Raw genomic sequence first — 23929 nt, forward strand, 5'->3', positions numbered from 1 at the left:
GACAATGTTGACCTTGAATGAGCAAGTGCGCCCTTGACCCTGGAGGTAGGGGTTTAGTTGTTGCGTATGACACATTGTCTTATTATAACAAACATTTGTGCCAAGTGATTTCAAATTCCTTTGATAAATTACAAAGTTATGGACCGGACAGGAAAATGTGACGGACGGGAAGACGGAAGTTCCAACAGGAGAGTTAAAATGTGGCTACTCTATTGTTCTCTCTATTGCTTTTTGTTTGCCAAACAAAAGAAAAAATAGCCACATAAAAGCTTTACGGAATGAATGACATAAAAGGGAAAGAACATTACCTATTGTCCCTCTAGTCACATAATTACTGTCCTGTGAGTGCGGACGGACAGACAGACGGACGGTGCCTATTTCTATATCCCCCTTTTTTTCTTCGAAATGGCGGGGAACAAAAAATAGTAGCTTAAGTGGACAACTGAAAATGCTGCAGAATCCGTTAGCGTTAGTCTGTTCATTGACAGTATTGAAAAAAGCAAGATCCTTTGTACGTGTACCAGCTAAAGCAGAATTCTCGTTTACGTTGTGTATCTTTCCTTCGCCAATAGTTTTGTTATTTTAATATTGGCCCCCTTACCCAACCATCAAGTTGTCCCCTACCCCTACACCCCTTAACTTTTATAGGCTTATTGATTAATCTTTCTCTTTAATTTCCTTGTCGATTTCTATTATGTCCTAGTATTGATATTATCAAAACTGAAAATGGAAACTTTTAGAATAGAATATTTTACAGGACAATACAGTTTATAAGCAGCCAGCCACATAGGATCAACTTAAAATTAAAAATGCGATAGACCCGAGCAGGACACAAAGAACGGAGCATTCTTTTTTTCATATCAAAGGATATTTTTAAGTGTTATGGAGTGTTTCTTTATTAGCTCACCAAAGGTTCAGGGTGACCTATTTGTATCAAAGGGGGATGCTCCGGCGTCCGTCGTCATGCGTCAACAATCGTCTTTTTCTCTGAAACTGACGGTCAGATTGACTTCAAATTTTGTAAGTAGCATCCTTGTTACAGTCACATTTGAATTTGCACGTGTCATTTCAATTGGCCCCTTTTAAGGGGTCAACAGAGCTAAAAATAGAAAAACCTTTAAACATCTACTCCTACAGAACTTATTGATGGATGATCACCAAACTTTGCCTGTAGCATTCTTGGGTAGTCTTTAATCAAGTTTGCTCATATACATGTGATAAGCCCTTTTTAGGGGACACCAAACCAAAAATAGAAAAACCCTTGAACATCATTTCCTACTGAAATAATTGATAGATTATCACCAACATTTGTAGCATTCTTAGGTTGCCTTTTATCAAGTTTGCTCATATTTATTTGAATGTCCCCGTTTAAGCTAAAGATTAATACCCAGGTCATGGCATTTCTTCAAATTATTGTTTATACGAGTACATATTCTATGCTCAAATTTAATATTAGAAAATATTGACTATGGATAATTTCCAACACTGAAAAGCAGTTTTTTTCTGGTGAGCGACTCGGGGCCATCATGGCCCTCTTGTCAATAATTTTCCATGTTCTGCTTCAGAAATCTTTAATCTACCAAAAAGATTGTTATTTTTGACCTACACATAAATCAACGTTTTTTCTTTTTTCAATTATTGGTTTCGGTTTAAAAAATCTTCTGCAAAGGGAAATTTCCTAGTATACGGACTACTTTCGGTACGATCTCGACCGGCAACTTAAAGTCATAAAAGTATTTAAAGATACTCGTATTAAGTGGCAGTAATTTATATGCGCGTCTTTTTTTTATTTGATATCCGTTCACGCTAACAAATAATTAAAGTGAATACCAGTAATAAATGATTCCTGGTCGCTGGTGCTGTTGCCCGGTCGTTTGCGGGTTGCGTTCATTTAACGCCACCTTTCCTTCTTAATCTTGTTTATCATATATGAAGCATTCAAATAATTACTTAATTATGTTAACTTATAAATTTAATATTGATTTATTATGAAAATGATTTTATAACGTTTATGGCTTTTTCGTACAATAAGTTTTTTTATGAAACAAACAAAATAAAGAGTGAGCCCACAAATTATGAAAATAAAATTCGCCAAGGAAGGGCGGCAATCGATGAACGCGTCCCCCAACAGAACACATTAACACATGACGACCTGCAAGGATACCAGCAGGACACAAATCGAACACACAAGGGAACACAAGGGCAAATGTCAGCATAAGATTACGCTATGTCGCCTGTAGCATTTCAGAGATCAGGTAACTATGTCATGGCAATTCCTAAATAACGTCCAAATCGACAAAATTGGAAAATTTGGAATAATTGGCATTCTCGATTGATTGAGTCTGTTTGTAACGATAGTGGTAATTGCAAGCTACCGTCCACGCGCGCTAGCACCGACTTAAGCAGAATTTAACATTTCAACATCATGCGATTTGAATTTAGAAACGTCAGCAGATTTTTTCATACGGCGGTTATCATGGAATTTTCAATGTTGCACGTTAGTTATATTCCATGAAAAGCTGTGTATGGTCCCTAAATAGAAGAATGCGTTTGCCCTAAAAGAGAAAACAAAAGACGAAACTAAATAAAAGGGGAATTTTGAAAGGGAGATCACAGATTATGAAGCCTGGGCGTCCAAAGATAAATTACACACAACAATAATGTCGTGCTATACGATTTTCAAGAATCAAAAATAAAACATCTTTGATTATATATATGTATAGGGCGACTTTTAATGACCTCAATACGGCAACTTGTGACAAAAAATGAGACAAACCGAGGTTGATAATATTTACTTTGTCATATTATTTTCATCATTTTTTTCATTGTAGCCCCACTCTAGTCGGCGTTCGTTAACCTTTCATTAAGATTCATTTTCTCAGAAATAATAACAGCTATTTGCTTCGTAGGGAAGCATACACTAAGAGGGCAGATGATAAAATATTGCAAATAGCAAACCAATATTTTTGAACGTTACAGAATAGTGAAAAACGGAATTCCTAAAGAACTCACAAAACGACAAAATTGCAGACTCGGTTTGATTTAGCCTGTTCATGGACGGTAATGGAAAGTAAACATTAGTCAACATATAAACCCAAAAGTGGTAAAAGTTTGAATTTATAAACATCCACAGATGTGTAACCTTCACTTTTCTCTACCACCCATGAGCATGCCCAAAACGAGTCTGCAACAGTTTAAATAATTACTCCGTCTAATGTAATGTGTCAATTGAAAGAATTTCACTTGGAGGGGATTCATTATATACACCCTGTCTTGTCATATTGGTACAATTTGGGAGTGAGTGAGATTTGGTGTGCCTGAACACGCCACATATTGTGAACTTCCACCCCATCCACTATTTTCCTTCCACCTCTGGAAAGTGTCAATTTAATTCCTGTTTCAACCTTTTTAAACATATTATCATTTTTGTTATTAAACTGATTATTGTAATATTTTTTACATGTCCTCTGCCTCCTATCCCTGCCCTTATGATCTCTCCTAATTTTGTTTCGGTGCCTTCTGTTTGACTTGACATTGTTGTTTTGCGTTCATTAAACGCCGCCTTTCCCTGTTGATCTTGTTTTTCATATTTAAGCTGTGTCTGGGCTGTGTTCTGTGAACGTCGCCTAGCCTAGATACTCATTGTTCTCATTTTCCCCCTTATTTATGTTGATTATAGTTTATTGTTATTACCAGGTAAATTCTATATGTGTCCACATGTAACAGTAAGTTGTGAGACTGCGCCCTTTTGTCGTCCGGTTAGTTCAATAGATAGAGCGTTGGACTGTAAATTGGGCGATCCGGGTTGATTACCAAACGGTTCAGGTCACTTGTTGTGATTGATTTTGAAATCCTTTCTACGGTCATCCGCACTGTACACCTGCTTTGTCATGTAAAGACGTTATCAGTTCCTTGCAAAAGTGAAGGCAACTGGTACTGGTAAACTACAGCCTGCACAGGAATAATGCGGTTGCTGAACTGGGCTCTAGTAAATTTAATGTGGCCGGCTGCTGTGATCCGGAGTGAAAACAACAACAACAAAAATACAACACCACTGTGCCCTTTTTATACATAATGAACAAAAACTTACTTATCGCGACTTATTTTACTGCTTACTTTTAACAAACCAAAAACAAAAAGCCTCCGTCACAATTATAAATCCAGGAAAAATGTGTATACACTTCACCTCGATGTTATTTTTTTGTTTATTGAAGCAGAGCATGCGCATAACAATTTATCTTGACTGGTTGTAATGAACAAATACACAAACACACGCACACACAAATTAAATATAGCTCAAATTTGCTATTCCTTTCATTATCTGTTTACATCAATATTGACATTAAGGGGTGTCGACAATTTACAAATGTAATATATACTTTTTAAATCTTTTTACAATCTGGACCATTGCTCATTAATGCTCATTCAGTATTCCACAGCGTAATAGAGAGGTAGAGTTTTCTCTTTCGAAGAGTAGAGATTCTGGTTTGAATCCTGGAAAAGTTTTTTTCTTGTCATATGACTTATACTGTGTTGATGAGCCGTAAAACCAAACAAACAAGTAAGTACAGTGGCGTAGAATTACCTAAGTACCGTGAGGCCAGATGGTAGAATTATGAAGCTTATTGTATTTAGCTGTTCGGGCCTATCAAACTTGATCCAACCCCGTCCCAGCAAACACACCTACTTAAAGAATGCAAACTAAAATACATGATTTTTTTTATATTGCTTCCCATATATATACTTCTCATTTCCATTAGTTATTTCAAGTACTTTGATGAAACATGGTGCAATTTCAGCATAATTTATGAATGTTTGATACATGTCTTGCCTTATTTGCATTTCAGTATTGATTGGTCCTTTTTTGTCAAAAACATCTAAGTGAAACATTTCAAAAAATTGCATTACTTTTGATTTATCTATATTTGAATTAAACTAATAAATCATTTTAAGGGTTTAATAGCGCCTCTAACTCATATGATATCTTTGTGTTTTTAACTTCACTGGATGCCTTTTTCGAAAGTGGTTTTAAATTAATCTTGCGACCATGGCAATAATTTAGTTCGGTTGTTTGTTGAGGAACGCCGCGATTCATTACTACGCGTCCTAAGTATAAAACACTCTTTAACTTGATCACAAAGCACAAGGAAAAAACAACATGATTTATATCATTAATTTGAAAAATAATGCAATAATGTCCATTTTAAAAAGAAATCCTCCACCATTTATTTATATATTCTAAAACAGTACTTGCTAAACTGCTCTGTAAGTCCAAATTTAAAACAATATTTTATCCATGCAAAATTAAAGTGAAATATGAAAATACTTTTTCAACAAACATGTGTACTCTGATATAAATTGATTGATATTTTGATTGATAGGAATATTAATCCGATTGTTTCATTAATTAATTGACCCAATTGCTAAATAAATTAATTGTTGTTGATATAATTGAGGGATTAAATAACTGATTGCTTGATTGATCTATTTATTGATTGGTGAATTGATTGATTGATTGTTTAATTAATTAATAAATTGAATTATTGACTGATTGATGAATTGTTTGGTTGATGGATTGAGTGTTTATAAATCTTTGTATAATTCATGTTCATGTTAATGTTAATGTCAGATTTAGAAAATTATAAAAATAAGCTACTACAGACAGAGATAATCGTTTCTTTTTCGGTATCCTACAATGACATGAAAATTCCCGCTTTAAAATATACAGCTTCGTGTCGAAATAATCTAAGCGGGCATTTAACCGCCAACTTCAAAAAAGTAGTGCGACAAGATTGACATCAAGGTTTGGTTCAGTTGAGGTCTGGGCAGCGTTGAAGAAAGGTTTCAACAACGAGTAATTTATCATTTCATTATGAACAGCGCAAATACATTGTTGTTTGGCATTTTGATTTTTCTTGTGACTGGTGAGTACTTGTAATATACATTAAATTTATAATATGATTGATATTGATTTGATAAATATATAAAAGTTATTCATCGTTAATAATTTGACAATGTTTCTAAATTTCAAGACACAAAAAAGACAACGTTTATCTTTGTTAAACAGTTCAAACATAATTGATTTCCAGTATGGTGTTTATTCCACTTCTATTGATGCAATTACTTGCCGAAATATTTGGTTAAACGATTTATTAAATAGTTTGATTTGATTGATATTTGAATATCTATGATATTACGTATCGTCACTGCTGCCCTCTGTCGTCGTCTGCACATTGTATTTAATGACTCATTTTTTTTAAAGTAATAATTTCAATAATCCTGGCACCTCCATAAGCAGAATGTTAAACCATTTCTTCTCTTCTGCCAAGGAATACAATTTTAGTAAAAAAAACACTTTTATTTATTTATATTTTTAGCGGGGAAGGAGTAATTTTATTTTATTTGTCTAATTTTATTTAATTATTTATTCGCTCACCAGAACGGAAGGTTCAGGGTGAGCTATTATTATCAAAGGGGGTTACTCCGGCGTCCGTCGTCATGGTTCAACAATCATCTTCTCCTCTGAAACTGATTGGCAGATTTACCTCAAATTTGGTCTGTAGCATCCTTGTGACAGTCACACTTAAATTTTATCATGTCATTTCAATTGGCTCCTTTTAGGAGTCAATAAAGCTAACAAAAGAAAAACCTTTAAACAGCGCCTCATACTAAATTAAATGATGGATGATCACCAAAATTTGTTTGAAGCATTCTTAGGGTGTCTTGATGTTTCCTTCTACAGAAGAAGTTGATGGATAATCACCAAATTTTGTCGTAGCATTCTTAGGTAGTGTTTTATCAAGTGTGCTCATATTAATTTGATTGACCACTTAAAGGGGCCGCTAAAGCTAAACATGGAAATACCTTTAAACGTGTGCTTCTGCAGAACTAATTGATGGATGATTACCACTCACATTTGATATTAGAAAATATTGAAAATTGATACACAGTCTCTTTATAAATATAAAATAAACGTGTTTTGACTTCACGCAAAGTTGATATGTTATGTTTTAAACTCTTCATACTATATGTGGTCATAGTATGAGTTTATAGTTTCATTAAAAAAAACTGGCTTGTTAGAAAAAAACCTACTTTACTTTGCCTATAATTGGGAATGCAGCTTCCCATACATAGTTTAGTCATTATTTTATCCAAATTAGACATATTCAATAAGAATTTCATAGATTTCAATAAATTTCTATGATAAAAATGTTTTAATCTAGGTTGAGCATATTATATCGAAGTGTGTACCTGTTATGCAATTTTTCCAAAGTCAAAGACAAAGTCTTAATGTTATGACATGTTTGCTTAAGAAATGATTTGAAGTCATGTGCTTTGTATCTGAACAGTAAATATATCTGTACTTTGTCGTTCATTTGACATGCTAGAATAGAATCTGAGGCAAAGTTCAATTGACTGTATAGAAAAACAATTTATTTCAGGTGTTTCTGGATATACTGTTGAACCTGAAGTTTCATGTGAAAAATTGAATTTTAGTTTCAGTTGAGCTGTTATGGATTTTTTTGAAACCATTTTACCGACTTTTGTTGTTGTTGCTTTTTTTTTTTTTTTTTTTTTTTGATGTACAGATTTTTTTTGATGTACATTTGAAATTTGGAGCAGGGCGCGTATTGAATTAAAAAAACTGTTGTCCCAAACTGTTAACTTCAAACATCTACACCTTACATATTTTGCATGTGAAAGTTTGTGTATTCATCCCATAAGTTAAACAAAAATGGCCCATCAAAATTAACCCTGCTCTAGTGGTCATTTATTCTGCATTTATTCTACATAGTCTCATAGGTACACACTTGCAACATAGATATTTTGCACAAAGCCTTTCCAAGATATTAGGGCAAAATATTTCAATCTATATAGTGAATAATGAAATGATGGGTTAGATGAGTGATCTAGTGCCACCTTAGTGGCCCTATTGTTTAGTATGAAGAAAAACCAACATTAAGACAATCAGTGTTGTGAAAGTATATTACTAGAGGGGTGTCACAGGGTGAGAAAAATGTGCAGCCTGACCGAGACTCGAACCCGGGACCCTCGGTATACCGTACCGCGGCTCTACCGACTGAGCTATCCGGCCGCTTACACATCATCTCCCTAAATAGTAAACAGTTCTGAACCGTGACAGGGGCAAGTTAAAGTTGAGCTGAACTTGCCGAAAGAGTTGGACTTGCCTTTCATCAAGTTCATTCCACCACTGAAAAGCAGTTGTTTCTGGTGAGCGACACAGTGTCATTATGGCCCTCTTGTTTATTGTTGTGTATGTTCGTTAGAAAATGTTTCATTATTTTCCCGGGAGTAAACCATGTGCTGTGCTTAATATTTGAAAATATGATGAATATTAAAACCAAATTAGAACTGAAACATACTGCTCGCTTTAAATTACATACTTGTTAAGATGGAGGTATGTTAAAAATTTCATTCCGTTAAATTATGTATTTAAAGGTTGTTCATTATCCCCCACCGAAAGGCGGCGGGGGTTTTAGAAAAAGTCTTCGCCGTCCGTCCTTCCGTCCGTCCATCCGTCCTTCCGTCCGACATTTTAGTCTGGAGCATATCTCAAAAAGTATTTGAGGTATTAACTTACATGGATAGATCTCATTTAGGAAGAGTGTAGTGCACAAGAATGATAACTCTACCTTGCATAACATTTGAGTTATCGTCCTTTGTTATTTTTCAAAATTATTTTTTTTGTCCAGAGCATAACTCAAAAAGCCTTTAAGATATCAACATGAAACTTCATAGGTGGATAGATCTCACTTAGGAGGTATGCATTGTACAAGAACGATAACTCTAACTTTCATAATATTTGAGTTATAACTCTTTGTTATTTTTCATACTTAATTTTTCACCTGAGTGGAGCATCACTCAAAAAGGCTTTGAGATGTCAACATGAAACTTCATAGGTGGATAGATCTTATCGAGGATAAATGCTTCGTGCAAAAATGATAATTCTTCCCTATATAATTTTTGAGTAATTGCCCTTTGTTCTTTTTCATACCCATTTTGTCCGGAGATTATATCAAAATATGTAAGAGGGATCAACTTGAAACTTCATAGGTGGATAGATCTCATTGAAGAGGAGTGCAGCGCACAAGAAGGATAACCTGACATGCATTATTTTTCAGTAACTGTCCTTTGCTCAATTTATTCCAGAGCATAACTTAAAAATCCTTTGAGATATCAACATGAAACTTCATAGGTGGATGAATTTCACTCAGAAGGTGTGCAGTGCACAAGAATGTTAACTCTACCCTTCCATATTTTTTTAGTTATTGCCCTTTGTAATTTTTCATACTTATTTTATTCCTGAGCGGAAAAAAATAACTCAAAAAATCTTTGAGATGTCTATTGCCCTTGGTTAATTTCCATGTTTATTTTTTGTCCAGACAGTAACTCATTAAGTATTTACTATAAAAGGTATGCACTTGAAACTCAAAATATAACTAAGTCTCTGTCCGTTCGTCTGTCCTTCCATCCATTCGTCTGTCCGTCCTTCCGTCTGACATTTTTGTCTGGAGCATATCTCAAAAAGTATTTAAGGTATCAACTTTAAACTTCCTAGGTGGATAGATCATATTGAGGAGGAGTGCAGTGCACATAAATGATATCCTTACCCTTTATAATTTTTCGGTTATTGCCTTTTGTTATTTTTCAACTTAAATTTTGTCCAGATCGTAACTAAAAACGCCTTTGAGATATCAATATGAAACGTGGATATATCTAGCTCATACTTAATTTTTCACCTGAGTGGAGCATAACTCAAAAAGTGTTTGAGATGTCAACATGAAACTTCATACGTGGATTAATCTTATTGAGGAGGAATGCTGTGCGCAAGAAGGATAACTCTACCCTTTATAATTTCTGAGTTATTGCCCATTGCTATTTTTCATACTTTTTGTCCAGAGATCATCTCAAAAGTGTAAGAGGTATCAACTTGAAACTTGAAACTTCTAGGTGGATTGAACTCATTGAGGCGGAGTGCAGCACACAAGAATGATAACCTACCCTGCATTATCTTTTAGTTATTGCCCTTTGTTATTTTCAGCATCGGAATTCACGTAGGTTTCAAATCTGTAATCACTTCAGCCATCAGTTTTCATTACCAAAATACCTCTTAGAATTGAATTATTTTGCTCTACTACATATACATTTTTCCAATGAGCAAACACATTCGGCGGGGGATGGCCATGGTGACATGGCTCTTGTTGTAATCGAAATAATTTGCTAGGTAAGATAAGATGCCTTTTGTCGCTTCCTAGTTTCCTAGATACGAGTTCGACATCACTATTTTTTTATTGCCATCAACCCCCTCCCCCAGTTCATATAACATTGATAAACTCTTGCACGGTGTTATAACTAAGCATTGCTATAATAACTGAATTAATTTTTTTTTACCCAAAATTAACCTTTGACGTTAAAAAAGCTTTATCACGACCAAGGATTTTTATGCCCTAGCCATAAAATGGCTTGGGCATATACTGTAACCCCGTCCGGCTATTCCGTCCTTCCGTTATCGTCAGTTTCCGTTCATTATCTTGGTAACGTTTCCGTTCATTTTCTTGGTAACAATTGCACACCTTCAACTAACTTTTGACGTATGAATGTATCATAAAAATGAAGAAAATGCAGGTAAAGTTCGAATTTGGTCATGGTCTGATTATTTTTGGCACAGTTATGCCCCTTTATGTCGTTTTCAGTTTCTGTTCATTATCTCCCCCAACAGTAGTACACATTCAACTCAATTTTGAGATATGGATACATCAAAGGAATGCGCAGGTCAAGTTCGAATTTGGTCATGGTTCAATTAATTTTGGCAGAGTTATGCCCCTTTCACTTTGAGAAAAATAAGAAATTTTCAGTTTCTGTTCATTTTCTCTCCAACGGTGGTACATATTCGGATCAATTTTGACATTGATATGGATACATCAAAGGAATGCGCTAGTGAAGTTCGAATTTGGTCATGGTTCGATGATTTTTGGCAGAGTTATGCACCTTCAATTTGAGACATATAACAATTTTTAGTTTCAGTAAAAAATCTCGAACAACGAAAACTTTCAACTCAGATTTGACATATGGATACGTCAAAGGAATGCGCATGTCTATTTTCAATTTTGTCACGGTTTAATAATTTTTGGAAGAGTAACGCCCTTTTCACTTTGAAAAAAAAAAGAATTTTTCATTTTCCGTTCATTATCTCCCAAACAGTTATGCACATTCAACTCAAATTTAAGATAAAAATGTGCAGATCAAGTTCGAATTCGGATATGGTTCATTGATTTTTGACACAGATATACCCCTAATAAATTTCTTTTTTAGTTTCCATTCATTATCTCTCCAACAACTGTACACATTCAACTTAAATTTGGCATATGTCAAATGGAATGCGAAGATCGTTAGAATTTGGTCATGCAGAGTTATTCCCTTTCACTGTGAGAAAAATAAGAATTTTTCAGTTTCAGTTCATTATTTCTCCAACGGTAGTACACATTCAACTCAAATTTGACATATGGATACCTCCAAGGAATGCAGAGGTTAAGCTCCAATTTTGTTATCATTCAACGATTTTTGGCATGTCTATTTTCAATTTTGTAACGGTTTGATAATTTTTGGAAGAGTAAAGCCCCTTCCACTTTGAAAAAATAAGATATCTTCAGTTTCCGTTCAGTATCCCCCAACAGTTCAACATTCAACTCAAATTTAAAATATGAATATGCCATGGAAATGTGCAGGTCAAGTTCGAAGTACGAATTTGGTCAAGGTTCTATGATTTTTGAGATAGTTATCCCCCTTAAATTTAACAAAAAAGAAGAAATTGTTAGTTTCCATTCATTATCTCCCCCAACAACTTGACACATTCAACGCAAATTTGACATATGGATACAACAAAGGAATGCGCAGGTCAAGTTCGAATTTGGTCATGGTTTATTTAATTTTGGCTGAGTTATGCCCCTGTTATTTTGTAAAAAGCGGAATTTTCAGTTTCCGTTCATTTTCTCCCCAACAGTTGTACATATTCAACTTAAATTTAATATATGGATATGTCAAAGAAATATGCTGGTCAAGTTCGAATTTCATCATGTTTTGATGATTTCTCACAGAGTAATCCTTCTTGAACTTGAACTTGAAAAATTAGAAATGTTTAGTTTCCGTACATTATTTCCCCATGAGTTATACACTTTAAACTCAAATTTGACATAAAGATACGTCTTAGGACTAAGCAGGTCAAGATTTAATTTAGTCATTTTTCAATGATTTTGGCCAAAGTTATCTCTCTTGAACGTTGGATTTCTTACTTTTGTGGAAATATATTTAGTCATCATTTCGGCTACAAATATGCAAATTGCAAAAGGTTAACACTGAATACTTTCATGGCCTCGAACTTTATATAAATATGGCCAGATACCTTGATGATATTTTTAATTTAGATAATCCTTATTTTGATCAAATGGTGTCTGACATTTATCCGCATGAACTACAACTTAATGAAACGAACTCTTGAAATTTTAGTACATCATTTTTGGATCTTCATATTACTATCAATAACAATTCTATTCACACGAAAATTTATGATAAAAGAGATGACTTTGACTTTTGTATAGTTAATTATCCACATTTTGGATGGAGACGTACCCCATGCAACATCCTACGGGGTTTATGTTTCTCAGTTAATTAGATTTGCTAGAGCTTGTAACAACGTAAAGGATTTCAACGATCGGAATATTTTTATTACCAGCAAGCTTCTAAAACAGGGCTAACGCTATCATAAATTACGGAAATATTTTACTAAATTTTACAATCGTAACTTTGATTTAATTTCTAAATTCAATAGTGATTTAAAAACTCTTCTGCGACAAGGGATTAGCCAGCCTGGTTTTTATGGCGATGTGGTTTACAAACTTCGTAAGATTTTGGGTCATGGTAATTTTTCTGCTGTTTTTACTAAAATCATTAAACGTTTTATTTAAAGGAATAGGAATGGAATGATTGATGTCTGTCTAATATAAATATTCATCATTTAAAAAGAGGAACCATGACAGTTTTCCTATTGAAATCAACCCTATAAGAGAGAAATTCGTGTTTTAAGACACTATTTTTTACTTGAGAAATAAGTTCATAGGCGCCGCCATTTTGGCGTTCTGTCATTCTCGCGAGACAGACGAGACCGAGATTGTGACGTGTAATACCCACTTCCGGTATAGGTGTACACGCTGGTACAACTGAAATATATCTTGATGAAGAACTTATTAATTTTATTGCGTACATTATCTATTATTTATGAAAACATCATATGGAACTGAATTGCTTTAATTAATTAATTGAAGACGCCGCGACATTAATTATTATTTCTCCGATATTCAAGCTTGCTGATGATCCCACCACATGGTTTAAGCAATGACTGCTTAATTTTCAAAGATAAACCATAAATTTAATTTGGGTACTATGAGAAACTTCTTCAAATTGACGATATATCCTTTTATTTTGTACTTAATTTTCGCTAGACAAGCTGTCCAAATAGGGTATATCGCCGGTCATGTATCTTTTTTTCAGGTAAAATATCAACTAAATCCAATATATATCTACATACCAAATTCCTTTCCCCGACAGATACGCATTTCTACTACCGTAAATTTAATCCAATAAAACAAAAAAATCATAAATCTACTTAATATTTAAAATGATTATTGGTAACTGAAAAAAATGTGTTGCTATTTTATGACGTGCTGTAATTTACTACAGTATAATTTGATAGGTGTGGTACCTAATTCCTCCTAAGGTCATTCAGTTCACTGATGAAGCGTAAAAAAATAGATGTCTATTTCGTCATTAGAATATTTGACAAGGGTGATTAACCAATCAGGGCAACATTGTGCATGATGAAAAGGTCTGTCGGCACAGAGGCATACAAGGAGCAATAAAAATCGTCAGTACACAGTGTGACAGGAGCATTTGGTGCAAATTAGGAACAATTAAAATGGACAATGCGCAGTAATAGACATAAGTAGTAAGAACCAGCAACTGTGTGAATAAATTATGCAAATTAGACTTTTGAGCAGCCAATTAAAATGATTTGCCTGCAGTTAATATTAGGCTACGATTACGATGCGCAGCATCATACGTTGACAGACATGTTAAAAATTTACTTTTCAAAAGAGTTGCTTATATTTTTGAAATGTGTACATCAATTATAACATATGTTCACACCTTTAAATTTGAAAGTCAGAATCAAACTGCAAAAATTTAATTATATGTACTATTAAGAACACGTTTTAGTAGGGTTTTTATAATGGAAGTGGCTAGCGTACGGGCCCGTACGGCTAGCCAAAAGTTTTAGCCGTTCGTGAGTCACGTACGACTAGCAAGGACACGCTGTATTGGCTAGCCGTACGGCACTTTTCAAAATTTTATGGACGTCGAAAATGCATATGTTATTTTATGACTTTAAGCGAGGATTTTAACCAAGAAACAGCATTAATTGTCTTTGGATGTTAGCTTTTTAGAGATTAATCGCCTTGATCGCTATATATATATCGATCTTTGTCATCGCAAGATGTCGAGAAAAAAAAATAGCCTTTGCTTGCATTTACACCAATTGAAATAGTTTACAAAATTTTGATAATAATCCTTTTTTGTTTCATTAAGTTTAATTTTCGACACCTTTTATATGAAAAAAAAACAACAAACACTGAAAATGATTGTTGTTAGGCTCTTGATAATTGCGACAATTACCGACGGTACTGTATAGAAGTTTGTCCATCAAGGAAAGTTTGCATGTTCCGTGAAAGGCATTCTAAAATTCTATTGTCAGTCCCTGGATAGGTTTTAATCAAGGCTAATTAATTGATTGACTGTGCTTTTATGTTCGATATTTATCTACTGTTTTGAAAATTATATAATTATTTTTGCATTTCACCGTTTTTTTTTCATTCAATGTTCTTTTTATTTATTTATTCCACTCCGATCATTTTTTATTCGATCCATGTGCTTAAAATTAACAAAAATGATTTAATAATTCATACAAATAAAACAACAAATGATAAGCATGAAAATCAACAATTTTATAACGTTTGACTTCCATATAATTTTGAAAAGTGCCGTACGGCTAGACAATACGTACAGTGCATCCTGGCTAGTCGTTCGTGACTCACGTATGGCTAGAACTTTTGGCTAGCCGTACGTTTCTTTATTTTTTATTTATTTTTTTTTTATATTGTTACGTATTTTGAACCATAAAAAATCTCCTCTACACCTCCTGTGAAAATTAAATTGTCTGGTCATTAATTAATATTTCCTTACGATTCAACTAGATTTATCATGAATCTAAAGATGTGGGGAAATGACATCACGCGCACCTGTTTTTATACGGTCAATACACAAACATGGCCGCGCTTACTGACTTGTAGAAATCGGTGATTTAGGAATTTAAATTTTGTTATCATTTGTTTAATATTATTATTTGGCGGCAGAAAATTTGCAGACTTATTATTCATAGTATTCTTTTTCTGCAATCAAGTTTTTATTCTAACCTTGTCTTTCCCTTTAAAGAGGTTATGACCCTACTATTTTAAGACATACTGCATGTTTAGTGTTCAACCCTTTTACAGTTGGACACTACGCTTTCCTCTTTTGATTGCATCTGACGGACCAAGTGGGAGACTCTATGATGGATAGTTCGTAAAGCCCTTTGGGACTGAATTGTCTTAATGTTCGTCTTCTGCCTTGCTTCGTCGGGCCCTTGTAGGTGATTTTCTTGTTGCTCTGTCTTCCTTTAGGACATTGAGTAATTTTGTCATGGTCATTGGGTTTACTTTTATATGTTTCTACATGATCATTTTAGTGTTTTACTTATTTAACCTTTTGTAACCATGACAACTGTTAGAATTTCACTTGGCGGGATTCATTTTATTTACACTGTCTCGTTTATAGGAACATGGTGGGGCTAAGAGCGAGGTTTGGTGCACCATTAACCGGTTTAAACTCCCCAGCAGTCATTATTATGCTGCTGACCGTTCCAAGGCGGCGCCCCACTGTGTTCCTCAGATGTATGTCTATGTTGTTTCATACTGTTTTGGTGACACTTTTGCTTGTGTCCCTTGTTGTTTTCTCGTCTACGGTAAGTATCTTCCCCATTGCCTCTAGTTTTTATTTCTTTGATTACCCCCCCCCCCCCCCTTCCCCCGGTCTCCTGTCCCCTTCCCCTTTGTGGGCCTATTATTATTTTTCTTTGAATTCCTAATCAGTTACAAATTATTTATCATTTAATGATTAACGTGTCGTTGCCCTGTCCTTTTTATGTTTGGGGTCCACCTGGGCTCCTTGCCATTGGTTCTTGTTGCTGGGTCATATGGGGGTTGCGTTCATTGAACGCCGCCTTTCCTTGTTGATCTTGTTTTTCATATTTTAGTTAACATTGAATAATTTAAGGGCTGAATTTGAACTTGGAATGAAATAAACAAAATTTAATTATTATCAGTTGAAATTTTGGCTGCATGCGGGGGCATCCGTGGCGGGACGACACATTTCTAGTTTAATAAAGATTTTTTCATTATTTTCAGTGATAAGCGTGCAGTCTTTAAAATGTTACATGTGTGAAGTTTGTAACGACCCTTTCGATGAAAACGCAGCATCAACGGTTTCGTGCTCAGGATCATGTTTAAAGGCCAAAGTTGGTGATTGTAAGTGACGAAGAAGTAAACACCAGATCTATTTATAAAATATATAAATAAATACACAAATTCATAGAAAATTAATTAATATTATGTCATTTACTGTAAACTTTAATTCAACAGTACAATGTGTCAAAACGAAAAAATTGTATAGAAAAAAAATTGTAAAAAAGGAACGAAAATTCAAACCTAAAGCCTTAATATTATAAATGGCTTTACCACGAAATAACCGTATTTGAAATAGCCGCTTATAAACGATCACAACCACATTTTCTTTCTCGGGCGATCTTAAAGTATTTTATAAGAGATAAGTGATTGAGATATATTTAGTGCGTCCAACTTCTTTGTTTATAAATATATCCTTTCATAATTTTATTTTATCATTTAACAGTTGTGGTAAGAAGCTGTTCAGATACAAATATAGGCGACACGTGTGACGAAAAAGACGGTATTAAAGGATGTTCGTGTACGTCTGACTTGTGTAACAGTGCGTCTGGATTCAGCGTCTCATTTCCTGTCGTCTGCATATCTGCTCTCATCTTGTTACTACGGTTGTTCTAAACGAACAAACGATTTATATAAAACAATTTTTTAATATGCATTTAGTATTGTTGACGGACTTTTTTCTTATAAACGTTTGTGTCTTTTTTTCCTGTCATTTTCAGGTATTTTCTGAGCATTAAATCATTAGTGTTTCAACAAGGACATTGATGAAGAAAGTATTTGCAATGTAAGATGATACCTGGACTGTCATATTTCAATTCAGTAATGTTATTAAGCTTGGAACAAATCAGATCATTCTTTAAATTATAGTGTTCATCAATAAAAGAAAATGTTTATGTACCCTCTTTGTTTGTTTCTTACCCTGCTGAGTCCCTTACCGATGTTTCTGTGTGTATGTGGGTGTTGTTCGGGCTGCGATAAGGTAATGTCACTCTCCATTTTCATTTTCATTGATTGCTGTTGTTGTTTTTTAAGGAATTCTCGATTTTCGGAATTATGATCACCATATCTAGATGAAGATTATAAAGTAGCGAAGTTTTAGCACTGACAGTGAAGATCGAAAACCAAAATCAATTACATATCAAATTTCGAGGAAGTTGTGAATTTCGAGCCACTTAAGATCGATATTAATCATTTTCGAGTTTACTTTGAACTTTGATTCAGCTCGAAAGGTCAAAATTAAAAACACATAGATGTAATTGAATGTTGAGCGTGGTCCAAGACCGAAATTCAAAAGTTTCATTAGCTGAATTTTCTGTATTTTCTAACCAGCGAAACGAGCTGAAAGATCAAACATTAAAATTCTTTTAAAAATTGAAGTTGAAAAATAATATTTTTGAATTTCGTGCTGAAGTTGATTTTCGAGCCAGTTCGAAGATCGAAATTCAAAGTTTTCAAAATTTTATATACTTTTAGGTGCAGGCATAGCACCACTTTACATATATAAAACTATCGACATATTTGTTAAGTTCTGGTTCTTGTTTTGATAACATATTAAATTAAATACGTTCCTTTATGAATTTTTAGCATGCAATAGATCTGAATCACTCCAGTACGTCATGTCGAAAATACTCCTAAAACGATTTTATGCGATAACAAGATATTCCTTTTGTAATTAAGGTTGTTACCACACTTAAGTGAAATCTTAAATATAATTATGCTTTTAAAACAATTTTCAAACATAGAAAACTATGTAACATATGTACTGCAAATATTTATCCACATTTTATGTAAGCATTAAGATATATGCATTCATTTCTTATTGAAAAAATTGACTTAGACTTTATAGAAAATACATTTTTAATTACCTCCCTTTATTAACATAAAATGTAAATTCGGTAATATCTTTACAAAAACATGCTTATTGGAACTTACAATATTGATAAACCGTGATTTGATCATTATGTTTATGATATATGATAAAAAAATGTGTTGCAGGATCTTCAAATCGAAAAATAAAGTTTTTTATGCTTTTGAGTGGATTACTGATTTATCCGATAAAATTATATTTGATAATTTCACAGTGAAAATTATCAAAAAATAATTTCACAATTACAATGACGTCGACAGACTACCTTTTTTTTAGATTTTCGCCATGTGGTACCTCAATTTTATTTTTGCTGACAATGCTGACACTGTCAGGGCTGTTTACAGAAAAGCAAAGTTGGAATTGATAAATAAACTTTCATTTTAAAAGTAATAAAAAGAAAATAACTTACCTAAATTCATTCAAATTACCAATCACCAAATATCGTCTCTAAATTTTTGTTTCATTTTTGCAGTCAGAAAAAAACACCTCCTTCTATATGCAAAACTGCTAGTGGTGACATTTGGCAATATTTAAGTATCCTACGAGTAAAAAATCCTAATGCAATATGAAAACTTGAAAAGCAATGACAGTCATCAGCCTGAAGAACAAGTAAACAACCCAGCGTTCGTAAGACAGCCTTTCAACAATTCCATGTTTTCCTAATTCCTAGCCGCTTTTTGAATGTTTACACATCTGTCAACAATTATTTATTGTCTGTAACAATCCTCAAATAAGTTTCCTTTCTTATAAAAAGATGTATGACTAACAAATCCAAATGATATCCCTCTGAATCAAACCCCGTGAAATACACAACTTTTAAAAATGGCGGCCGCTTTAATTACTCAAAGCCTGGTCTAATATTAATTAGCCATATGTAACGGAAATAAAGTCGAATTGTGTGATTTTTCCTTCCACGAGAATTGTTTGTATTTTTAGCTCACATAAGCTGGCTCATGGTGAGCTTTTAGGATCGTTGAATGTCCGTCGTCTGTCGTCCGTCCACACTTGTTCGTTAACACTCTAGCGGTCACATTTTTGCCTCAGTCATCATTAATTTTTGTCAAGATGCTTTTCTAGGTAATTGCTCAAATGAGTTTGAACATGGGTCATCTCGGATGAAAAACTGGGTCACAGGAGCTAAATATAGAAAAACCTTGTTTACACTCTTGTGGTCACATCTTGAACTTAATTGTCATCAAACTTAGTCAGGATACTTGTCTAGGTCATTGCTCGGATGAGTTTAAACATGGGTCATCTCGAATGAAAAGCAAGGTCACAGGAGCTAACAATAGAAAAATCTTGTTAACACTCTAGTGGGTACTGTTTTGATCCAAATATCCTGGAAATAAGTCTGAAAGTTTGTTTTCATGATTTCTAGGTCAAGTTTGAATATGGATTACCGGGGGTCACACCTCCCAAATATAGATAAACCTTGTTAATACTCTAGTGGTCACATTTTTGACTTAAGTATCACCAAACTTGGTTAGGATCTGGTCTAGGTAATTGCTCAGATAACTTTGAACATGGGTTATCTCGGATGAAAATCAAGGACACATGAGCTGAAAATAGAAAAAAATTGTTAATACTCTAGTGGCTAATGTTTTTGCCAGAATCCTGGAAATTGGTCTGAAACTTTGTTTTGATGAGTTTTAGGTCAAGTTCAACTATGGGTCACCTGGGGTCAAAAACTAGGTCACAATGCTCAAATATGGATAATCCTTGTTTACACTCTAGTGGTCAAATTTTTGACTCACCTGTCATGAAACTTGGTCAGAATGCTTGTTTAGGAAATTGTTCGGATGAGTTCGATGGGTCAGGTGAGCGATCTAGGGCCATCTTGGCCCTCTTGTTTAAAACAAGGGATCAGTCATGTTTTTGGAATAAAATAAAAAATATCATCGCCATTTAACGTTGATTTTTGAACTTATTTTCAGCTAAATACTTCTTGCAAGTCGACAAAAGGCTACAAAAGAGGCTACCAGTGGGGAATATTGATTTTAAAATTAAAGTTAATATTGCGGAAATTCATTTAAACTTACTTCTAAGCATAAAATAAAAAGAAAATGTGTTTGTTTGTTGTGTAAGATGTAATTTATTTTATTTCATCTCGTGGGCTTTAAAAACAGTTTTCTTACTCGTGGCTACGTCACTCCTGAGAATACTGTTCGATGAAATAAAATTTCATCTTGCATTAAACAAACAAATATCTTCAATAGTATTCTACTTGTTGCTAAAATGATCAGAAACTATTCATTCTTTATTCACAAAGAGAGTAGATCAACTAATTTGTATAATTAGCCAAAATATTAACTTCTGTCCATTTAGTATTTCAGTAAAATTACTTACCTGGTTATTGTTATGACACCAATAAAATATTTTTATTCTTCCATTTTTAACATAAAACTGAGATTATATTGATTTATGTATTGCTTTTGAGTGGAATACTGATTTATCCGTGAAAATTAAATTTGAAAATCTCACAGTGAAAATAATCAATTTTTTAAATATAATTTCAGACTTTTCAATATGCATACGCTTTCACTGATATTCTGTGCGCCATACGTTATCATTTTCGGAAAATGCTACAATATTAATATTTACAGTGGTTATTCTAGTCAGAATGGACATGAATGCTTAGATGACGACATATTACAACTTTTTAATGTCAGTAGTTTCAGTTAATATACATAATGTGAATGAAACGTTATCACGATCAAACCGGCGGAAAATGCTCTCGCTTCGAATCTTGTGACACACATTTCAGATAAAGTACGGGACGAAGTATCATGAAATAAAATCCTGTGTGTCCAGAAAATTGAGGAGACGATTTATACTAGAACATCACGGATTTTAGAATGAAAACAAAAGAAAAAACTTTCTTTTCGGTTGCCATCTTGTTTGTTTGGATAACGATATATATATATACATGTATATGCCTTTTTATACTTTAGGCAATTTTCATTTTTATCCGAAAAGTTTGTCACTATTGTTACGAACCAGGCGTAACGAGAAAGAAAAGCCAGCAACAAACTTGTAACAATAACAAATTTATTACAGAAAAATTATTAAAGAAAATAAAATAACAAATTATGTTTACAAATACCTGAAGTCCAAATAAAAATGAAATCTTAAATGTCTAGTCTGATCCTGGAATGATCCCTTTTTGGATAACACAGTTAAATCCAAGTAAAATCCAAAAACACTTTAGAATAAATTCCCACAATAAAATCCACAAGAATAATTTAAACTATTTTAAAATAATCCAAGCTCCAATAAATCACTTTATATCCAAGTTGAATAATACTCCAAATACACTGATTTCTTAAAAGGTAACTGATGACTTAAAAGATCACTGATGACTTAAAAGGGTACCCAAATGAAAAATATCCCGTAATATATATATAAACTAGGAACATTCCAGAAAAGTCTATTATGTTCTATCATAATCTAGCACTATCAACAATCAAAGAATAATCTGGAAATTTCTATCTAAATATAATGCACGAATTATAATCTAGAATTTTCTACAACAGTTAAGAAAGTTCTAGTACATACATGTAGTTTATGTTCTAAAAATAGAACAATGATAATATTGGAAATACCAACTGGTCAGATATAAATTATATACATGTAATATGTTGCATACATAACATTATTAATTAAATAAATTTACTTTATTATAGTCAGTCTTTTGAATTATACATGTATAGCCAATTAAGCTCAACTGCGCTTGTGTTAGGAATGAGTTCATTGAGTACATCCCTTTCTTGTTGATCTTGATTTTCTTTCATATTTGACGGTACAAAAATGACCATAATGTCACTATATGTTATTGACTTCAGCATGCCTAGAAAAAAGGTAAAGTAAATGGTACAGCGATGGTGTATTCGGCAGAAACAACTACACGAAACGGTAAAACAAAAAAGATAAAGGGTCGATTCTCAACTAGATTCTTTGAATTTAAAGGTATAACAGGATATGTATCCAGATTGTGTGATAATTGATCCTTTCAAATTAAAAGTACGGACAAAGGGTATTTTGAACATCGATACGAACAAATATACTTTGGTATAATCTTCTAAAGACCACAAAACATGAAAGTTCCGTATTAAAAGAGCCGAATCAGTTTTACTTTACATCCTTTTGGTCACTTATAATTATGTTTTATTTTGTTTCGATAAAACGAATTCATATTGTGTTTAAACGAAATTAAATAATATTTCGTTAAACGAAATAATCGTTCGTTTAAACGAAATGAAATTCGCTTGACAACAAAAGATAAGCGGATTTTGCGTCTGTTTTAACACTATGGTTTGTCAAAATCTCGGCGCTTGATCCACCTAACATGCTTTCCCGGATAACTGACCATTAACTATTTATATCACTGCGAGTGCAAGTGATCGACTACTAATCCAACATGGTTCCTGAATCAAATGATCATAAAACGTAGTGTCCGAGATCAGTTGTCATGGAGAAATTACCCCTCGCCCTAACGCGCAACCTATTCCACTTACAAAATATACAGAAAAAATTCTATATAATATTATAAAAAATTGTATTTAAGTAGCATAATTATATACCTGAGAAAGATATATATATTTGCAGATACTGCTATTCATCTTCTAACTTACTCTCAATGCTAACAATACAATTCTGGAAAGACGAGAAAGGAACAAATATGCTTTGTAAGAAAGGCGGGAAATAAAAACAAATGCCCGGTTATTATTTTTTCTCTCTATTTTTCTATGTCCAATGCGTAGAGCATGTAGCTTTGAAGTGTTTCCTTATCACAGCAAAATGTGATGTTGGTGTTTGTAGTTTTCACTCCGGATCACGGCAGTAAGCCACATTGAATTTACCAGAGCACAGTTTAACCACCGCATCGTTCCTGTGCAGATTGTCGTTCTAGTTGCCTTCACTTTCAGTAGGAACTGATAATATGGAACGCCGTGACTGTACTGTCTTATGGGATCAGTGTTTTTGCTGTCTTGTGAAACGATGATATTATTATGTCATTTCAGCATGTTAACATGTGAAATTCACATTATGTCTTTTCAAAGGATCATGCTGACTTGTCCAAGCAGCATGTTAACTTGTCAAATTATCGTGATGACTTTTGCAAATGCCTTGTTAACTTGTCAAATTATTATAATGACTTGTGCAGACAACATGTTAACTTGTAATTTGATTGTGATGACTTGTGCAAAGGACATGTTATCTTTTTAGTTGAGGTCAGTGGTTGTTATAAAATTTTTAGAATGTATAAAGACAAAATATAAGAAATATGTATAGATGATTTTAGTACATTTATAGGGAGACAACCATTTAGGGTTTAGTACAGTAATGAGATTTCATTCTTTCATTTTAATATTAACAACCCTAAGGATATTACTCATATAGTTATGTCGTAGATATAAATATTAGTACAATTTAA

At 33.5% G+C, this 23929-nt stretch overlaps 1 protein-coding gene across 1 annotated transcript; it reads left to right on the forward strand.

Moving 5' to 3' along the window:
- The first annotated feature begins 5764 nt into the window (after positions 1 to 5764).
- On the forward strand, positions 5765 to 17521 carry LOC132743810 (uncharacterized). Its single transcript, XM_060732376.1, has 3 exons — positions 5765 to 5924; positions 16572 to 16691; positions 17074 to 17521. Exons 1-3 carry the CDS (start codon positions 5873 to 5875, stop codon positions 17241 to 17243), a joined length of 342 nt encoding a protein of 113 aa, XP_060588359.1. The 5' UTR covers positions 5765 to 5872; the 3' UTR covers positions 17244 to 17521.
- Positions 17522 to 23929: the final 6408 nt, after the last annotated feature.

The sequence above is a fragment of the Ruditapes philippinarum genome, unplaced genomic scaffold (assembly GCF_026571515.1).
Source record: "Ruditapes philippinarum isolate M1 unplaced genomic scaffold, ASM2657151v2 ctg1852_1_1_1_1, whole genome shotgun sequence".
In the NCBI taxonomy this organism is placed as follows: Eukaryota; Metazoa; Mollusca; class Bivalvia; order Venerida; family Veneridae; genus Ruditapes; species Ruditapes philippinarum.